We start from the raw sequence: 13,907 nt of genomic DNA on the forward strand, positions 1-13,907 counted from the left end.
CTTCTCTGCAGCTGCCTCAACAACAATGTCGTTGCTGTCTTCTTGTAGTTCCTTGCCGTTCAACCATTCTTATCACTGTAGCAACTTTTGGACAATTCTCTTTTAGCTGTACCGCAATCACACCTTCAACGCTGCTGCCGCCGTCATTTTCGCTCGCTGTCAGTGCCGCTGCCTCAGTCATTCCCGCTCGCTGTTGCCTTCTGGAAAAAGCTGCCCGGGCTGTTTTCTGCTGTTTCAGCTACCCGACCAGCTGTTCCTCATTCCAGCTTGCTGCCATTGCCGCAATGCCTACCACTTGTTGTTTTCCTGCTGTCCAACCATCTCAAACAACCAACTGCTGCTATTTGGGCTGCCGCACCTTGTCGTCCTGTTGTTCCAGGCACCCATAATTACTACCACTCATCCACTGCATGGAAACCCGTTCTCTACCTTGTCTTTACCTCACCAGGCCCTCTAATTGTATTTTCCTTCACCCGGGATCTGATATAACGTGAGTTTGTTTGTCGTGCATGTTGTATTTTCTTTTTAATTGCATTTGATTGTTACCGCATATTTGCTTCCAATAATAATATTTGCTTTTCCTAATATGGTTTGGGTTAACTCTGGTATCCGTTTCGTCCCTGGTGTAAATGTCTACTAGTAGTCAATCTCATAAGACTGGGTGAAACCTTTTGCTATAACTCTAGCCTTGAATCTTTCTATTCTTCTATTTGTTTTGTATTTAACACTGAATACCCATTTGCACCTGACAGTTGTATTCCTAGGTGGCAGATTTGTTGTGATCCATATGCTATTCTTTTCAAGGACAAGAATCTCTTCTTCCACACGACTTTTTCGAAGCATGAATATATAAGGCCTCTTGGATTGAATTCGGAACCCACACATTATTTAAATTTCGAACAAAAGATTTGTAAGATGACAATTTTGCATAGGTCACAAAATTTTTTATCGGGTGTTTTACGAATTCTCGTGCTTCTTTTTCCTCTTTTTTCCCATGATGCATTGACCTAACCTCTGTGTGAATACTAAGGGTGTGTTTTTTTGGTTCTAGTGATTTGCATTTTTGATTTTGTATATGATCCCTTACATGCTCGTTGAGTTTTTTCTTTCTGCTGTACGAATAATTTTCTTGGTTCTTGGTGTGAGTTGTTGCAAGATTTAATGGGGTGGTAGGTTCATTTTCAGATTGATTTATGATAATAGGGACAATAGTTGGCTCATCAGAGACATAAGGGAGGCAAGTTTGAGATTCCTGAATGGTATCCCAAATATAATATAACCCCCCTGAATGTTAGATTTGGGGTAATATGTTTTGTTTTCAAAGGCAACATTCATGAAATTGTAGATTTTTTGTGTTTTTGGAGAGTAATATTTATACTCATTTTTCTTTAAAGAGTAGCACACAGAGATGCATTTGATTGAATTGGGATCAAGATTGGTTTGGTGTGGTCTATGTAGATGAACAAATGCGATGCAATGAAATTTTTTTAGTGGTATGTTAGAGGTGAATGATTTAATGTGGGGGTAAGATTTTATAAGTGTGTTGAGAGGTATGTTAAAGTCTAGCACTCAGCTAAACATCCTATTCATGAGATAATTCATTGTGAGAATTACATCCCCCCATAAGTAATTGAGTACATTATTGGTGAATTTAATTGAACGGGCTACCTCGAGGAGATGTTTGTTCTTCCTCTCGTCATGCCATTTTGTTGGTGTGTGTCAACATAAAGGTTATATAAATGATGTCATTTTTGGATAGATAAGAGCCATGAGTGAAGTTGTGGTAGTCTTTGGCATTATCAATTTTGAGAATATGAATTTTACTCTTAAATTGGGTGAGGATCATGTCATGGAAGGTTTCAAATATGCTCGCAGTTTCAAATTTTTTCTTCATGAGAAATGTCCTAATAGTTCTTGTGTGATCATCAATGAATGTGACAAATCACCTAGGCTCATTTGTATTTTTTAATTATTGAGGGCCTGCTAATATTACTATAAACCATGGAGAAGGAATTTGATTGTTTATATTTCAGGCTTGGGTACGCTTGCCGAGTTAGTTTGTTTAATAAGTTGACAAGTTTCACACTGATACGAACTAGGTTTTTTTGTTGATAAGTAAATGTGGATATGATTTTTCATTATAATAGAAATTAGATTGCCCAAGGCGAAATATCATGGTCTCATGAGAAAAGATTTGACTCAAAGGCATATGAATGAAACGACCCTTCTAAAGTGAGAGTTGTAGTAAGCAGATAAAGCTCAACATTGACAATCATTTTCCGTGAGTCCACCTATAATTCAGACGTTACGGTATAATTTAGTAACAAAAATCATGCAACAAGTTTATTGATTAACAATAAATTGCAGTTAAGTTTAGGAACATAAAACATAGATTGAAGAATAAGATTCTTTGTGAGTTTGACACTTTCTTTTCCTTCCATAGATGAGAGAGAGTCATCTACGTTTCTAATAACAACTTGATCTTGCAAGAATGGAATGATTAGAAAGCATTAATATCACATGTCATGTGATCAAATGCTTCAAAGCTCATTATACAAGGTTGATTCTTCATGTTGAGAACAATAAGGGCAGATTGAAGACTATCTTGATGTGCTGGAAGTTTTTTAGAAGTCTTAAAATATTGTACCATAAACCTTTGGAGATCTTCTAGTTGTTCATTGCTGAATGGACTATGTTCATAAGACTTGGCTTTCTTTGATATGACCTTTGAATTTGTTAGTTTCCAATACGTAGGCTTTCCATAAATTTTCTAACATTTCTCCTTCAGCTGACCAAACTTCTTGCAATGTTCACCTCATAGTCCGTTCCTCTTTAATTTGTTATCTTGAGATAGTTTGTGAGTGCATAAAGCTGACTTTTTCACATTTGATGTAGTGAGATTACCCGCGATCATGAGTTTCTCTATGCTCTATTCTCTTTGTACTTCAACAAAGGCTTCAAGAATTGAGGAAGAGATTTGGTTTTCATGATTCTCCTTCTAACTTCATCTAGTTCCTTATTAAGTCCTAGAAGGAACTTGAAGGTTATCTTTTGTTCAAAAATGATTTTGTAGAGTCTTGTGAGCACATCTATGCGCATGTTTCATACATATCTAGTTGGAGCCAATATCTGGAGAGAGTATTGAACTATTGAGTAACATTCAACTCATCATGTCGCACGTCATGTGATCTAGTTTCAATGTCAAACAACTCAGAGGTGTTGTCAACATTTGAATAGGTTTCCCTTATGGCATTCCACATTCCTTTTGTTGTTTTGTTTGGGAGGCAGTTTTATCCAATTTTCATGGTCATGGAGATGACAAGCTATGACATGACTATGATTTTCAAGCTTCTATGTATGATGTTTAGGATCAATAATATTTGGTGCAGGATTTGCTTTACTGAGATGATCATCTTTTTCTTTAGCACGAATGTACGTGAACACATATTTTTCTCCATAGTTTGTGATTGGTGCTGAGGAAGAGATTTTAGATGTCGCAGAACCAAACATCCTAGGTTCATGTTCAGAAGTAACTTCCAAAGAGGAAGAAATAACTTTCATGCCCTATTTGGTTATGATGTGTCGTCAGGAAGGAGTTTGACCAGGAAGAAACAATTTGTTAGCCAACACTGGATTTCAATGAAAAATTATCTGTCATCGATACAGGATTTCCACCAGAGAGAGAAACTGTCTGCCGTCAACACAAAATTTCCACAAAAAAGATTAAGTAGCCGTCGCCGAAATAGAAATATAGTGCATGCTTGGACAAATAAATTTTGGTCTTACGTCAGGGATTTTCACTAGAGAGAGAACATCAAATGACATGTTGAAATCCAATCTGGGATTTCTCTTAGAAGATTGATGCCTAAGAAGTGGTTGGGTCACCGATAGGAAGGCTAGGAGGTGGTTGTTGCCTGTGTCTAGAAGCCTGTAGGGAGTGATGCTAGTAGGGAGGCCTGCAGGGAACGGCGGTTGCAGGGAGAAACTCCGGTGGAGTAAGGAGAGCTAATGTTTTTTTTCTAGGCTCTAATACCATGTGAAATTTAGGAGGAACTTCCTTAAGAGGAAAAATTTTAATTTTCTCATTGAACTGATACAAACAAATACCAAATATATAAAGCTCAGAGTGACCCTAATACAATTGGAGAGAATTTCAAATCATCTTGATAAGAAGGAAAGAAATAAAAGCACAATAATGGATAATTAAGGGAGAATAATTACTCCCCTTAAATATAGTAGCGGACCTATGGTTTTCTAATCCGTGGGTGGGCCCATGCTGTATACAACATACCACTCTTATAACTTTTCCTGACTTGTTTAATGTTGAGAAATCCTGGTTGAATAATTCTGCTATCTTGAAGCTGCTTGATTTCTTACATTGCTTTTACTCTTCAATTTTTTCATGGTTGTGTTTTGACCTACGGTTGATCCTTTTTTACTCTTTTCAAGGAAACTATTACATTACATCCGTAATTTTATATTGACCAGAATATTCCCCAGTGTCAAGATAGGGTGGAGTTGAGTTGGTGGGGGAGTGTGTTTGGAAGAATGCTGTGAGCTGAAGGAACCCGTACACATCTAGTCATATTGAGGGCTGTAAATGTTTTTGGGCTCTTAGACAGTTAGAATGTCAGGGTGGACTGAGTACCTTGGTCCTTGTATTATGAGCGCTATGAAAAGCCTTTTATGCTGCTTTGTCAACTCCTTTGGCATTTGCAAGCAGCTAAAAACCATTTTTGTTTAGCTCTGCCGGTGTTACTGTCCTTGTGACTTTGGTGAGATTGTTTGCTAGGTTTCCTGCCATAAGTTAGCAAGATATAGGGATTTCTAGTGCATTTTGAAATCACAGAGACTTAATTTTCACGTTATTTAATGCAATAAGGACATCATTGTAATTGTCTTTTTTTTTTGTAAATTCTTGCTCTATTAGAATTTCATTTCTTTCGTACCTAGAGTTGATGTAAAGTGCCCGATTGTTTTTCTGAGGCTTCTTGAAGCTTGCTGAATTTGATTGACCTTATCATTAACTTTTTGGCTTCTGTTGATGCATTTTGGTTCAGACTGTGATCTATTAATGCAATTTAATTTGCGTTATATTTTACCATTTATTTCTGAATCATGTATGAGCACTTTAATAGGTCCTCTGATGATGGAACATGCCGGATCTGGGATGCTAGGTACTCCCAGGTCAGCCTGCGAATTTATGTTCCAAAGCCTCCGGATACTGCTGGTGAACTATTTGATCTCATTATATTTTTGCTGTTATATTGATATATAATATCACTCAAATATAATTAAGGAGTTAAATTATGGAAATGTTTTCAGGTAGGGTGAATGATACCTCAACAAATGCTGTTCAGCCATGTCATCAAATCTTGTGCTGTGCATTCAACGCTAGTGGAACTGTTTTTGTTACTGGTAGCTCAGATACTTACGCAAGGGTATGAATCCCAATAGCGGGTGTGAATTTCTTGTAGTAGAAAGTTATTGGATAATGATTAAAACAAACTGATTGGTTGTAGGTATGGAATGCATGCAGAAACAGTGCAGAGGACTGTGAGCAACCAAACCACGAGATGGATGTCTTATCAGGCCATGAAAATGATGTCAATTATGTACAGTTCAGGTTTGTTAACTGAAGTAAATTGTTTTCGAATTTACAAACATAGCACACAATTCTTATGTATTTACATATCTTATGCCTAAACTATTATATTCACATGCATAGCATTCAAATCTTTAATATCACGTCAAAAATAGTACTATTACCACTTTTTAAAGTGAAATTGATATTTTTATGCATAAGTTTAAAATATAAAAGTGTTTATGTATGTAAATATGAATGTTGTGGTGTGATATATATAAATACGTAAGAATTATGTGCTACGTATGTAAATTTCCCATAGTCTTTTCTTTTCTTTTTTTTTTATTGGGTGTGACTTTTATTTAAATGGCGATTGCTTTTTGCCAGTGGTTGTGCAGTGGCTTCTAAATTTTCCAGCACTGATACTCTGAAGGAGGATAACATTCCGAAGTTCAAAAACTCCTGGTGTGTTATCTTAGCTTTTCATTTTAGGTGCAATTTGATTAAAAACATTTTTTAGCATATTGATGTGATTATTTAATGACAATTGAAGGCTGTATGCTGTTCTAATCATGTTACTGTACAGTGAGGAGGTTTAAAGGGTTCCTAGAGAGTTGGGATGAGACTTCCTCATTGTCCAGTACTAATTTTGTGTTGTTCACTAGGTTTACTCATGACAACATAGTTACCTGTTCACGTGATGGCAGTGCAATTATTTGGATCCCAAGGTCTAGGCGATCTCATGTGAGATTATTTATTTCAATTATGTTATTTTTGTGCTTATTTAAATTTTTATCTCTAATTTCCCTTGCAATGTAATGCATGGTTTTGCTTTTGCTATGGTAATCTTTTATACTTATTCGTTTGGTAGTGGTCCGAAGAATTCATCTGGATATTCACTGTTCGGCTGTGGAAGTTTTGTAATTCCTATTTATTTTGTAGCGGTCTAACGAATTTAGCTAAATGTTTTCTGCTGTGTCCAATTAGTATCTGAGTCTGCCGACAAGTTTTTTTCCTTGAGGTAATTCTTTCACATATAAACACATTTGCTGTCTTCTTATTTCTTATGGTAGGGTAAAGTTGGACGTTGGACACGTGCATACCATCTTAAAGTTCCCCCACCGCCCATGCCTCCCCAACCTCCTCGTGGAGGTCCCCGCCAGAGGTTTCAGCCTACTCCTCGCGGCGTTAACATGATAGTCTGGAGTTTAGATAATCGATTTGTGCTTGCTGCTATCATGGGTTGGTATTTTAATGTTCCTTATGTGCTTTATGAACATCATCATGCCAACATTCTTCATATTCCTTTGGGCAATTAATGTTTGGTGTATTAGTCAGTATTTTTATGTGTCTCATGTGATTTATGATCATTATTTTGCCTAAATTCTTCATAAACATATCCTCATTGTGGCACCCAATGTTTCAATTTCAGGAAAATTCAATCCTTAATAATTAACTGTCGAATAAAAAATGCATGGTCATTTGGTCCAATAGTCCTTACAAATAAGCATTCCAATGTGAACCAAACAAGTGTTCTGTGTGATAAACAATTTGGTTATCTATTGCTTATTTTGATGCAGTTCATGTTGGCTTTCTCTCCAAATCTTTTATCATATTAAATACCCTCTAAACTGCTATGGAGACATGAAACAAAATTTCCCACCCAACAGCATCTAATAGTAATTTTAGATTGTTGCAAAGTTAACATTTAAATACCCTCTAAACTTCTATGGAGACATGAAACATAATTTCCCATCCAACAGCATCTAATAGTAATTTTAGATTGTTGCAAAGTTAACATAACAATCCAGCAGTGATAAGAAAAGTGATATTAAATATGATTCAGTTTTTGATATTCTCTGTTTACTGTTGTAATTAATTAATTAATTATTTATTTATTTTTACTATTCTTTTAGTTTTCTTTGCTTCTAACTAGTTTTGATAAGGTGATTCCGTTTCCCAAAATTACTGTCATGTACTTAGCATGCATTTTTTATTAAACATATTGTATAAGCTATAGTTCCATTGAAAAGAAGATTGCTGTAGAAGGTTTATGAGGGTCTATAAATTGATAAAAATTAGATAAGAGATTTGGTGACAGAGTGAGGAGATTGAAAATTCTATTAGAGAAGGTAATGTTATTTTAAAGAGTGGCAATAGATATGTATTGTTGAGCCTTATATTGGTTATAAAATTAGCAGTCCTACAAAGAGGATAATGTACAAAGAAGAAGTTCACTTCCTTTGAGGTTTGCATAAAGTGTAAAGTTTTAAGGCAGGAGAAAACATGATGTATAAAATAGCCATGGCAATGGATATAAGGTTTGGAAACTTTGATCAGGTATATACATTATAAATGATATTTAAAATTTGAAGATATCAGAGAAAAATGGAAATTCTATTTTGAAACATTATAAAATGCAATTTTTATTGACAGAATTACTTAAGACATAAAGAATAAAAAAATTAGGTGAATTATAAATTGATCCAAAAAATAATGGAATTTTATTTTAAAAAATGCAAAAGAAATGTGGGAGTTATATTTAAGGAAGAAACATAAGCTAAGTTTTCGAGATTTTTATGTCTTTTTGGAGAGTTATTGATCTTTTTTTTATGATTTAATTTTCATATCTTTTCAATAAAATATTAATGGCTAAAATGATACTAGTATTTATGAATAGAAGATATATCTAGGATTGCATTAATTGTAAAGGAATCAAACTTGTGAGTTATAAAATATAGTTATGAGTTTAATAATGGAACATAAATGTGAAAAATGATATTGCTATCAAAGAGTCAATTTGGTTTCATGCCAACAAAATTCAACATAGAATTTACTTCTGTGTTAAAACAATAAATAGACATGTACCAAGAGTAAAGAAAGAGTACCCATTCAGTTTTTATTGAGGTTGAGAAGGCAGTAACTGAATACCATGGAGCTGATTTGATTCGCATTAATGAAAATGTATGTATCAAAGAGATGCAGAAGTATTGTGTATTAAAAGTAGCTTTGATTTGACCGAGTTCCATTAAAATAGTGTTACATTAATTATTAATATCGACTTTATATTCTTTTGTGTTGGCTATACGGGATATGCCTTGGTTTATCTTTTTTTCATCTAATTGTTCTAATTAATAAGACATTTGCTTGAAATAATTGAAATTTTGAGCAATAGAGAAAAATGTGTAGAGTATTAAACATTTATGATTAGTAAGACAAAAACTAAGTATATGATATGCAGTTTTAATTGGTTTAATACTACCAATTGTTGGTTATTGGTATTAGACTGTAAAGTGATATCTTGATGTGACTGATTTCAGTATGCAATATTTGATTACATGAAAAATGAATAAGTAAATGAGAATTTAACTTTTAAAGTTACAGAAGGTTGGTTAAAATAAAGAAGTGCTTCAAGAATATCATTTGGTATGAGAAATGTCACGGATACTTATTTGTAATTAGGTTGAATATTTTTGTAAGGATGTAGGCATTGAGTAGTAAGAAGGTTGTTGGTAGTCAATGGTGAGTGTAATAGCAACGAGAATGTTAAGATGTATGTTTGGCATAAATAGAAATTAATATATTAAAGAGATGGTGGGAATTGCATCAATTATAGATTAGGCGGTGAAAAATAGGTTTTAGGTAGTCTGGACATCTACAGTGAGGAATAGAAAATGCACGCTTTGGACTTGTAGAAAAAATTAGTGTCAAGGGGCTCGGAAGAAAAATGAGTGCATCTAAGACAACATTTGTTCAAAAAGAAGTGCATACAATAGATTTAATACCTTGCATTTATTGGAATGAATGAAGAGTATGAATTTATAAAGTTGGCCTGTAATTGTTGGGATGATTATAATTTGTCTTTTATGATAGATTTTTTATGCTTAATACACATCTTCAATGGAAATTTAATGATCAGGTTTCTTCTCTTATGGCCTAGAGGTCATTGATTCAAATTGCATGAAGAGCCTATTTGCACTACAAGGGTAAGGGTACATATATCACCCTGCATTGGTGCGGTGCTATAATTCAATCGATTGATTTGATTTGGTCACATCATTAATAAGGTTAAAATTCTGAGTCTATGATTGTTGATTTACACAAAATCCAATTTACTTTGTAGTATAGAACTGGTCAACTATTTGGCATGGTATCGGGCTACAATGAATTGGAAATTTAGATGCCATATGTCATGAAAACACATTTTTGTGGTCAAAATTTCTCTTGGACGTTGTTTATTTATGTATTATGGTTAAAACTGATATTTTTATGTAACAATTATTACACAATAGAGCTGCTAAAACAAAGATGAGTGCCCGTATCAAGGGAAAAATTATCTGAAAACTAGGCTATTTGCATGCAAGGTAGATACAGGACTAAATGAGCTATTACATTTGACAATTAAGACCTTGAGCTATATGAGCCCGTTAAAAATTGTGGAGTTGGTGGACAAACTAATGGGTGGAATGCTAATTTTGGAATTTATTTGCTGAATCGATATATTGGTTAGTTCAAAAAAGTTTAGTTTGTGTGTAGTTTCAAGATGGAAGTGCTTATGATTTAGACGGATTACCTTTTAATAGTATTATTATTATATGCTCTTTATCCGCTAAAGCAGCATGCAAGCATTTTTTGGCGTTACCATTTTCTGTCTCGTCTTGTTCATTTGTGTTATCAATTCCTTTACTTGCTGCTATATGTGCTTGCAAAGTTTTTCGTGTTGTTCATTTTTTGGTGCCATCCAGCTGTATGTTTTGATTGAATATCGAGGATTTGCAAAAATATATCCAATTCCATCATGACTGTTAAGTTTGTGTGGACCGCCTAACTGATGGTTGGAATTCTATCTCAGCTTGATTTTTTGAATTTATTTTTTATTGTTATTCTGTTGAATTTTTTATATGACAATTATTGTACTTATGCTGTGCGCTTTGCTCAATCTTTTCAAGATTTTATCGCATTTCAACCAAGGTTTGATGGATCTTGTGTTTTTTTAAGCTTGAGAGGTCATTTCCTTTGCCAGACTTAACATTCTTTTTGTTTCCTGTAGATTGTCGAATATGCGTTTGGAATGCTTCTGATGGCAGTTTGGTTCATTCATTAATTGGTCATACTGAATCAGTAAGTGCTCTGATTGTAGTTTTTTCTTACGTTTGATGAAATTGTTTTTCGTTGTTTTATGTGCTGGAAAGTTGTTATTTATTTTGAATATATCATTGAAACTTTGCAAGGAAATTGAATTTCAAGCTTGTAAAATGCGGTTTCTTCTGAATAATTTGTCTCTCAACAGAGTTGGCTGCATCTGCTCCACTAAACGGTTGCATTGTGCTGTATACTGCAGAGTTTATTAGGACAAATTATATACTATGTTTCCCTTGGAGGCATTTGGTGTAATTCAGAACTGTAGGAGGAACTTTTTTTTTTCTATTCTCAAAATTAGTTTCATTGTAGTAGATCAGTCAGTCATACTTGTAATTCAGTCAAAATGATTTCTTATGAAAGTGTAAGTATCTTATCAAAGTCATGAACGCAATCTCAAGTTAGGAGCTACCGAACTATTATATGGAATTGCTTTGTACCATGCAGCTATCTCCTTCTTGATTGTGATCTTTCTCATGGGGATGTGGGTCTTGTTTTAACCATTATTTTAATCTCTCACAACCTGCATACTTTTGTGGCGCTGATACCAAGAAATTTTCATGATCGAGAGGGGTTTAAAGACACTTTCTTTAAAGCCTGGATGAAGATGTGTAATGATTCAGTAGTAGACACATTATGGAAACTAGTGCAAAATATATAAGTGGATACGTGGCGTCATGCCTTTTAGGATTTTTTTTTTTGTTTGGGTCAAGCTTCCAAACTTTAAACATTTATTGGTTATTCACTAAGATTCGACCAGGGTGTGGGATTTATGAAACTATGGAGAGGGATGATGATTACTAGAACGAAAGAAATAAATTTCACTGGAAACTAGAATCATAATGGAATTTTTACTTGTTAATTCGTCTCTTTAACTTAGAAAATAAATTTCCAAGCTAAAATAGAGAGACAAAGAAGAGAGAGAGATAGAGATTTGTTGAGAAAATGTGGGGTAGATGAAGCAAAAGGTTATAAAGTTTCAACCACTTTATTTTTTGAGGGTGAGAGGCCCCCCCCCCCCCCCCCCCCCCGACTGACCAATTATGAAAGAAACGAAGAATGAATTTAGAAAATTGAATTAAAATATTAAATGTTTATTTGGGTTCATATTTGTTTTTTATTTTTTTATTTTATTTCTGAAAATGTGTTTATATAATGTGTTATATATATATATATATATCCATCCATGACTTCATCTTCCTTCCCGCTCGGCTCTGTTAGGGTTTCGCCTGATGGCGAAACCTAGCAATTGTTACGGTCTCTCCTCCGGCGCCGGCGCCTTCGCTTTTCGCGCCTGACCTGGGTCTCGCGATCTGCGGCGCGTCCTTCCCGTCTCGCGAGCTTTCTCGGTTCGGAGGTTCTCAGCTCTGCGGTTTCTCGTGAGTTCTGTGGCTCCCGCTTCTTCCCTTCTCGCGCCTCTCTGCAGTGCGGCTCTCTGTCGCTCTCTGCGGCTCCCGCTCCTTCTCGTCTCGGCTCTCTGCGGCTCTCTGTAGTGCGGCTCCCAATGTTTGCTCTGCGGTTCCTCTGCAGTGCGGCTCCCGGTGTTTGCTCTGCGGCTTCTCTGCAGTATGGCTCTCGGTGCTCTCCTTTTCAGCTCCTTTGGTCGACGCCACTTTTCAGTGTTTTCTTCTTAACGCTACACCTTTATTTTGAGGATGGCTTCAAACAGATCGTATGCAGCTGCTCTCACAGATGTCCACGCCTCAGGTACACCTAAATCGTGTTCTTTCCCTCCGTTTGAGTGTGAGGAGGACATCAAGAAACCTGGTATGAAAAATGAAAAGTCTGCCATCTTTTTGACAGAAGTTAAAAGTATCAAACTTGCTTCCTTCTGTCGTCTGAATTTGGTTGGGAAATTTCTCTATGGTCATCCCAAAATGGAGCTTATTCGCAAGGAATTTGAACTTATGCACGTTGTTGGGAAGTGAAAAATTGAACTATTAGATGTTAGACACATTCTTATTCAAATTAATAATGAAGAAGATTACACACGCTTATTTGCTAGAAGGATAATCTGGATTAATAACAAAGCAATGAAGATCCTGAAATGGTCTGTGGATTTTGACGCACAGACGGAACCACCAATCATTTCAGTTTGGATTAGTCTTTCTGGTCTGAAATTTGATTATTTTCTCAAAAAGTGTTATATTCTATTGCCTCAGCTTATGGTAAGCCACTCAAGACGAACATTCCTACTTTTAATTTTTCCCGTTCATCTGAGCCCGAGTACTTGTTGAAAGAGACATTACTTCTTCCGCTTCTGAAGAAATATGGTTGGGCACACAACATCATGGATATTAGCAGAAGGTAGAGATTGAGCCTTTTCCTTTGTATTGTTCGAACTGTCGTATGTTCGGTCACTCCAGTTCTAAATGCCATCATCTACATCCCCACCTCAGACCAAAAAAATAAAGAGCCCCACTAGAGGCGGTGATTCAAATTCCTCCCGATCAGCTCCAAGTTATTGACACTATTGATCATCAAAATGATACACCTGAAGACGTCATTATTCTCGCAAACCATATATCAATCATTTAGTCTCCACACATTGTTGCAGTTCCCCCGTCTTTGGAACCTCCTATCGTGGAGGCGAGGGAGATTCTTCAGACTCCGCCCGCTCTAGAACCTATCACTGATATTACAGGTGAAAATACCTCTGCTGCTTCACTACCGCCTCATCAGGTACAGAAAGATGTCAATGCTACTTAGACTCAGGGGGATCAAGATGTGCAACGTCCTAAACCTGTTCGACCACCTTTGAACCAATTCATTGATCAATTGAGTCAATCATCGGATGAGGAATGACAGGTCTACACATTCAGGAGGAAGAAGAAGAATGGAGACATAGTTAAGCTCAAAAATCTGATGGGTGATACTTTGGTTACTTCGTGTAATGGTACGCACCTTACCAATTTGTTAGCTGACTCCCTTCCGAGAACTAGAGGCAGAGGAAGAACTAAAATGGGACATCCCTAGCACCTTTGCACATGTTGGTGGATTTTTGGTTTTTTTTTTAATCTTTATGTATCTTAGTTTCTTTGGATTTTTGTGTGTGTTGTATTGTGTGAGTTGAGTTTTCTTTTAGGTCATCTAATACAATCTATATGTACATTTTCCTCTTTAATATATTAGCCCTTGGGTTTTTTTTTAATATATATATATATATATATATCAAGAATAAATA

The 13,907-nt window shown here is 35.6% G+C and overlaps 1 protein-coding gene across 3 annotated transcripts in view; it reads left to right on the top strand.

The window, feature by feature from the left end:
- LOC110032850 (bromodomain and WD repeat-containing protein 3) overlaps positions 1-13,907 on the top strand; it is a 69,630-nt gene that overhangs the window by 35,717 nt on the left and 20,006 nt on the right. For all 3 annotated transcript variants that reach the window (XM_020736619.1, XM_020736620.1, XM_020736621.1), the window contains 7 exons: positions 5,139-5,230; positions 5,326-5,441; positions 5,523-5,626; positions 5,972-6,049; positions 6,250-6,328; positions 6,658-6,826; positions 10,635-10,705. In XM_020736619.1, the coding sequence (XP_020592278.1) occupies positions 5,139-5,230; positions 5,326-5,441; positions 5,523-5,626; positions 5,972-6,049; positions 6,250-6,328; positions 6,658-6,826; positions 10,635-10,705 (709 nt within the window). The remainder of the gene's footprint in view (positions 1-5,138; positions 5,231-5,325; positions 5,442-5,522; positions 5,627-5,971; positions 6,050-6,249; positions 6,329-6,657; positions 6,827-10,634; positions 10,706-13,907) is intronic.

This window comes from Phalaenopsis equestris, unplaced genomic scaffold (assembly GCF_001263595.1).
Source record: "Phalaenopsis equestris unplaced genomic scaffold, ASM126359v1 Scaffold001038, whole genome shotgun sequence".
Lineage (NCBI taxonomy): Eukaryota > Viridiplantae > Streptophyta > Magnoliopsida > Asparagales > Orchidaceae > Phalaenopsis > Phalaenopsis equestris.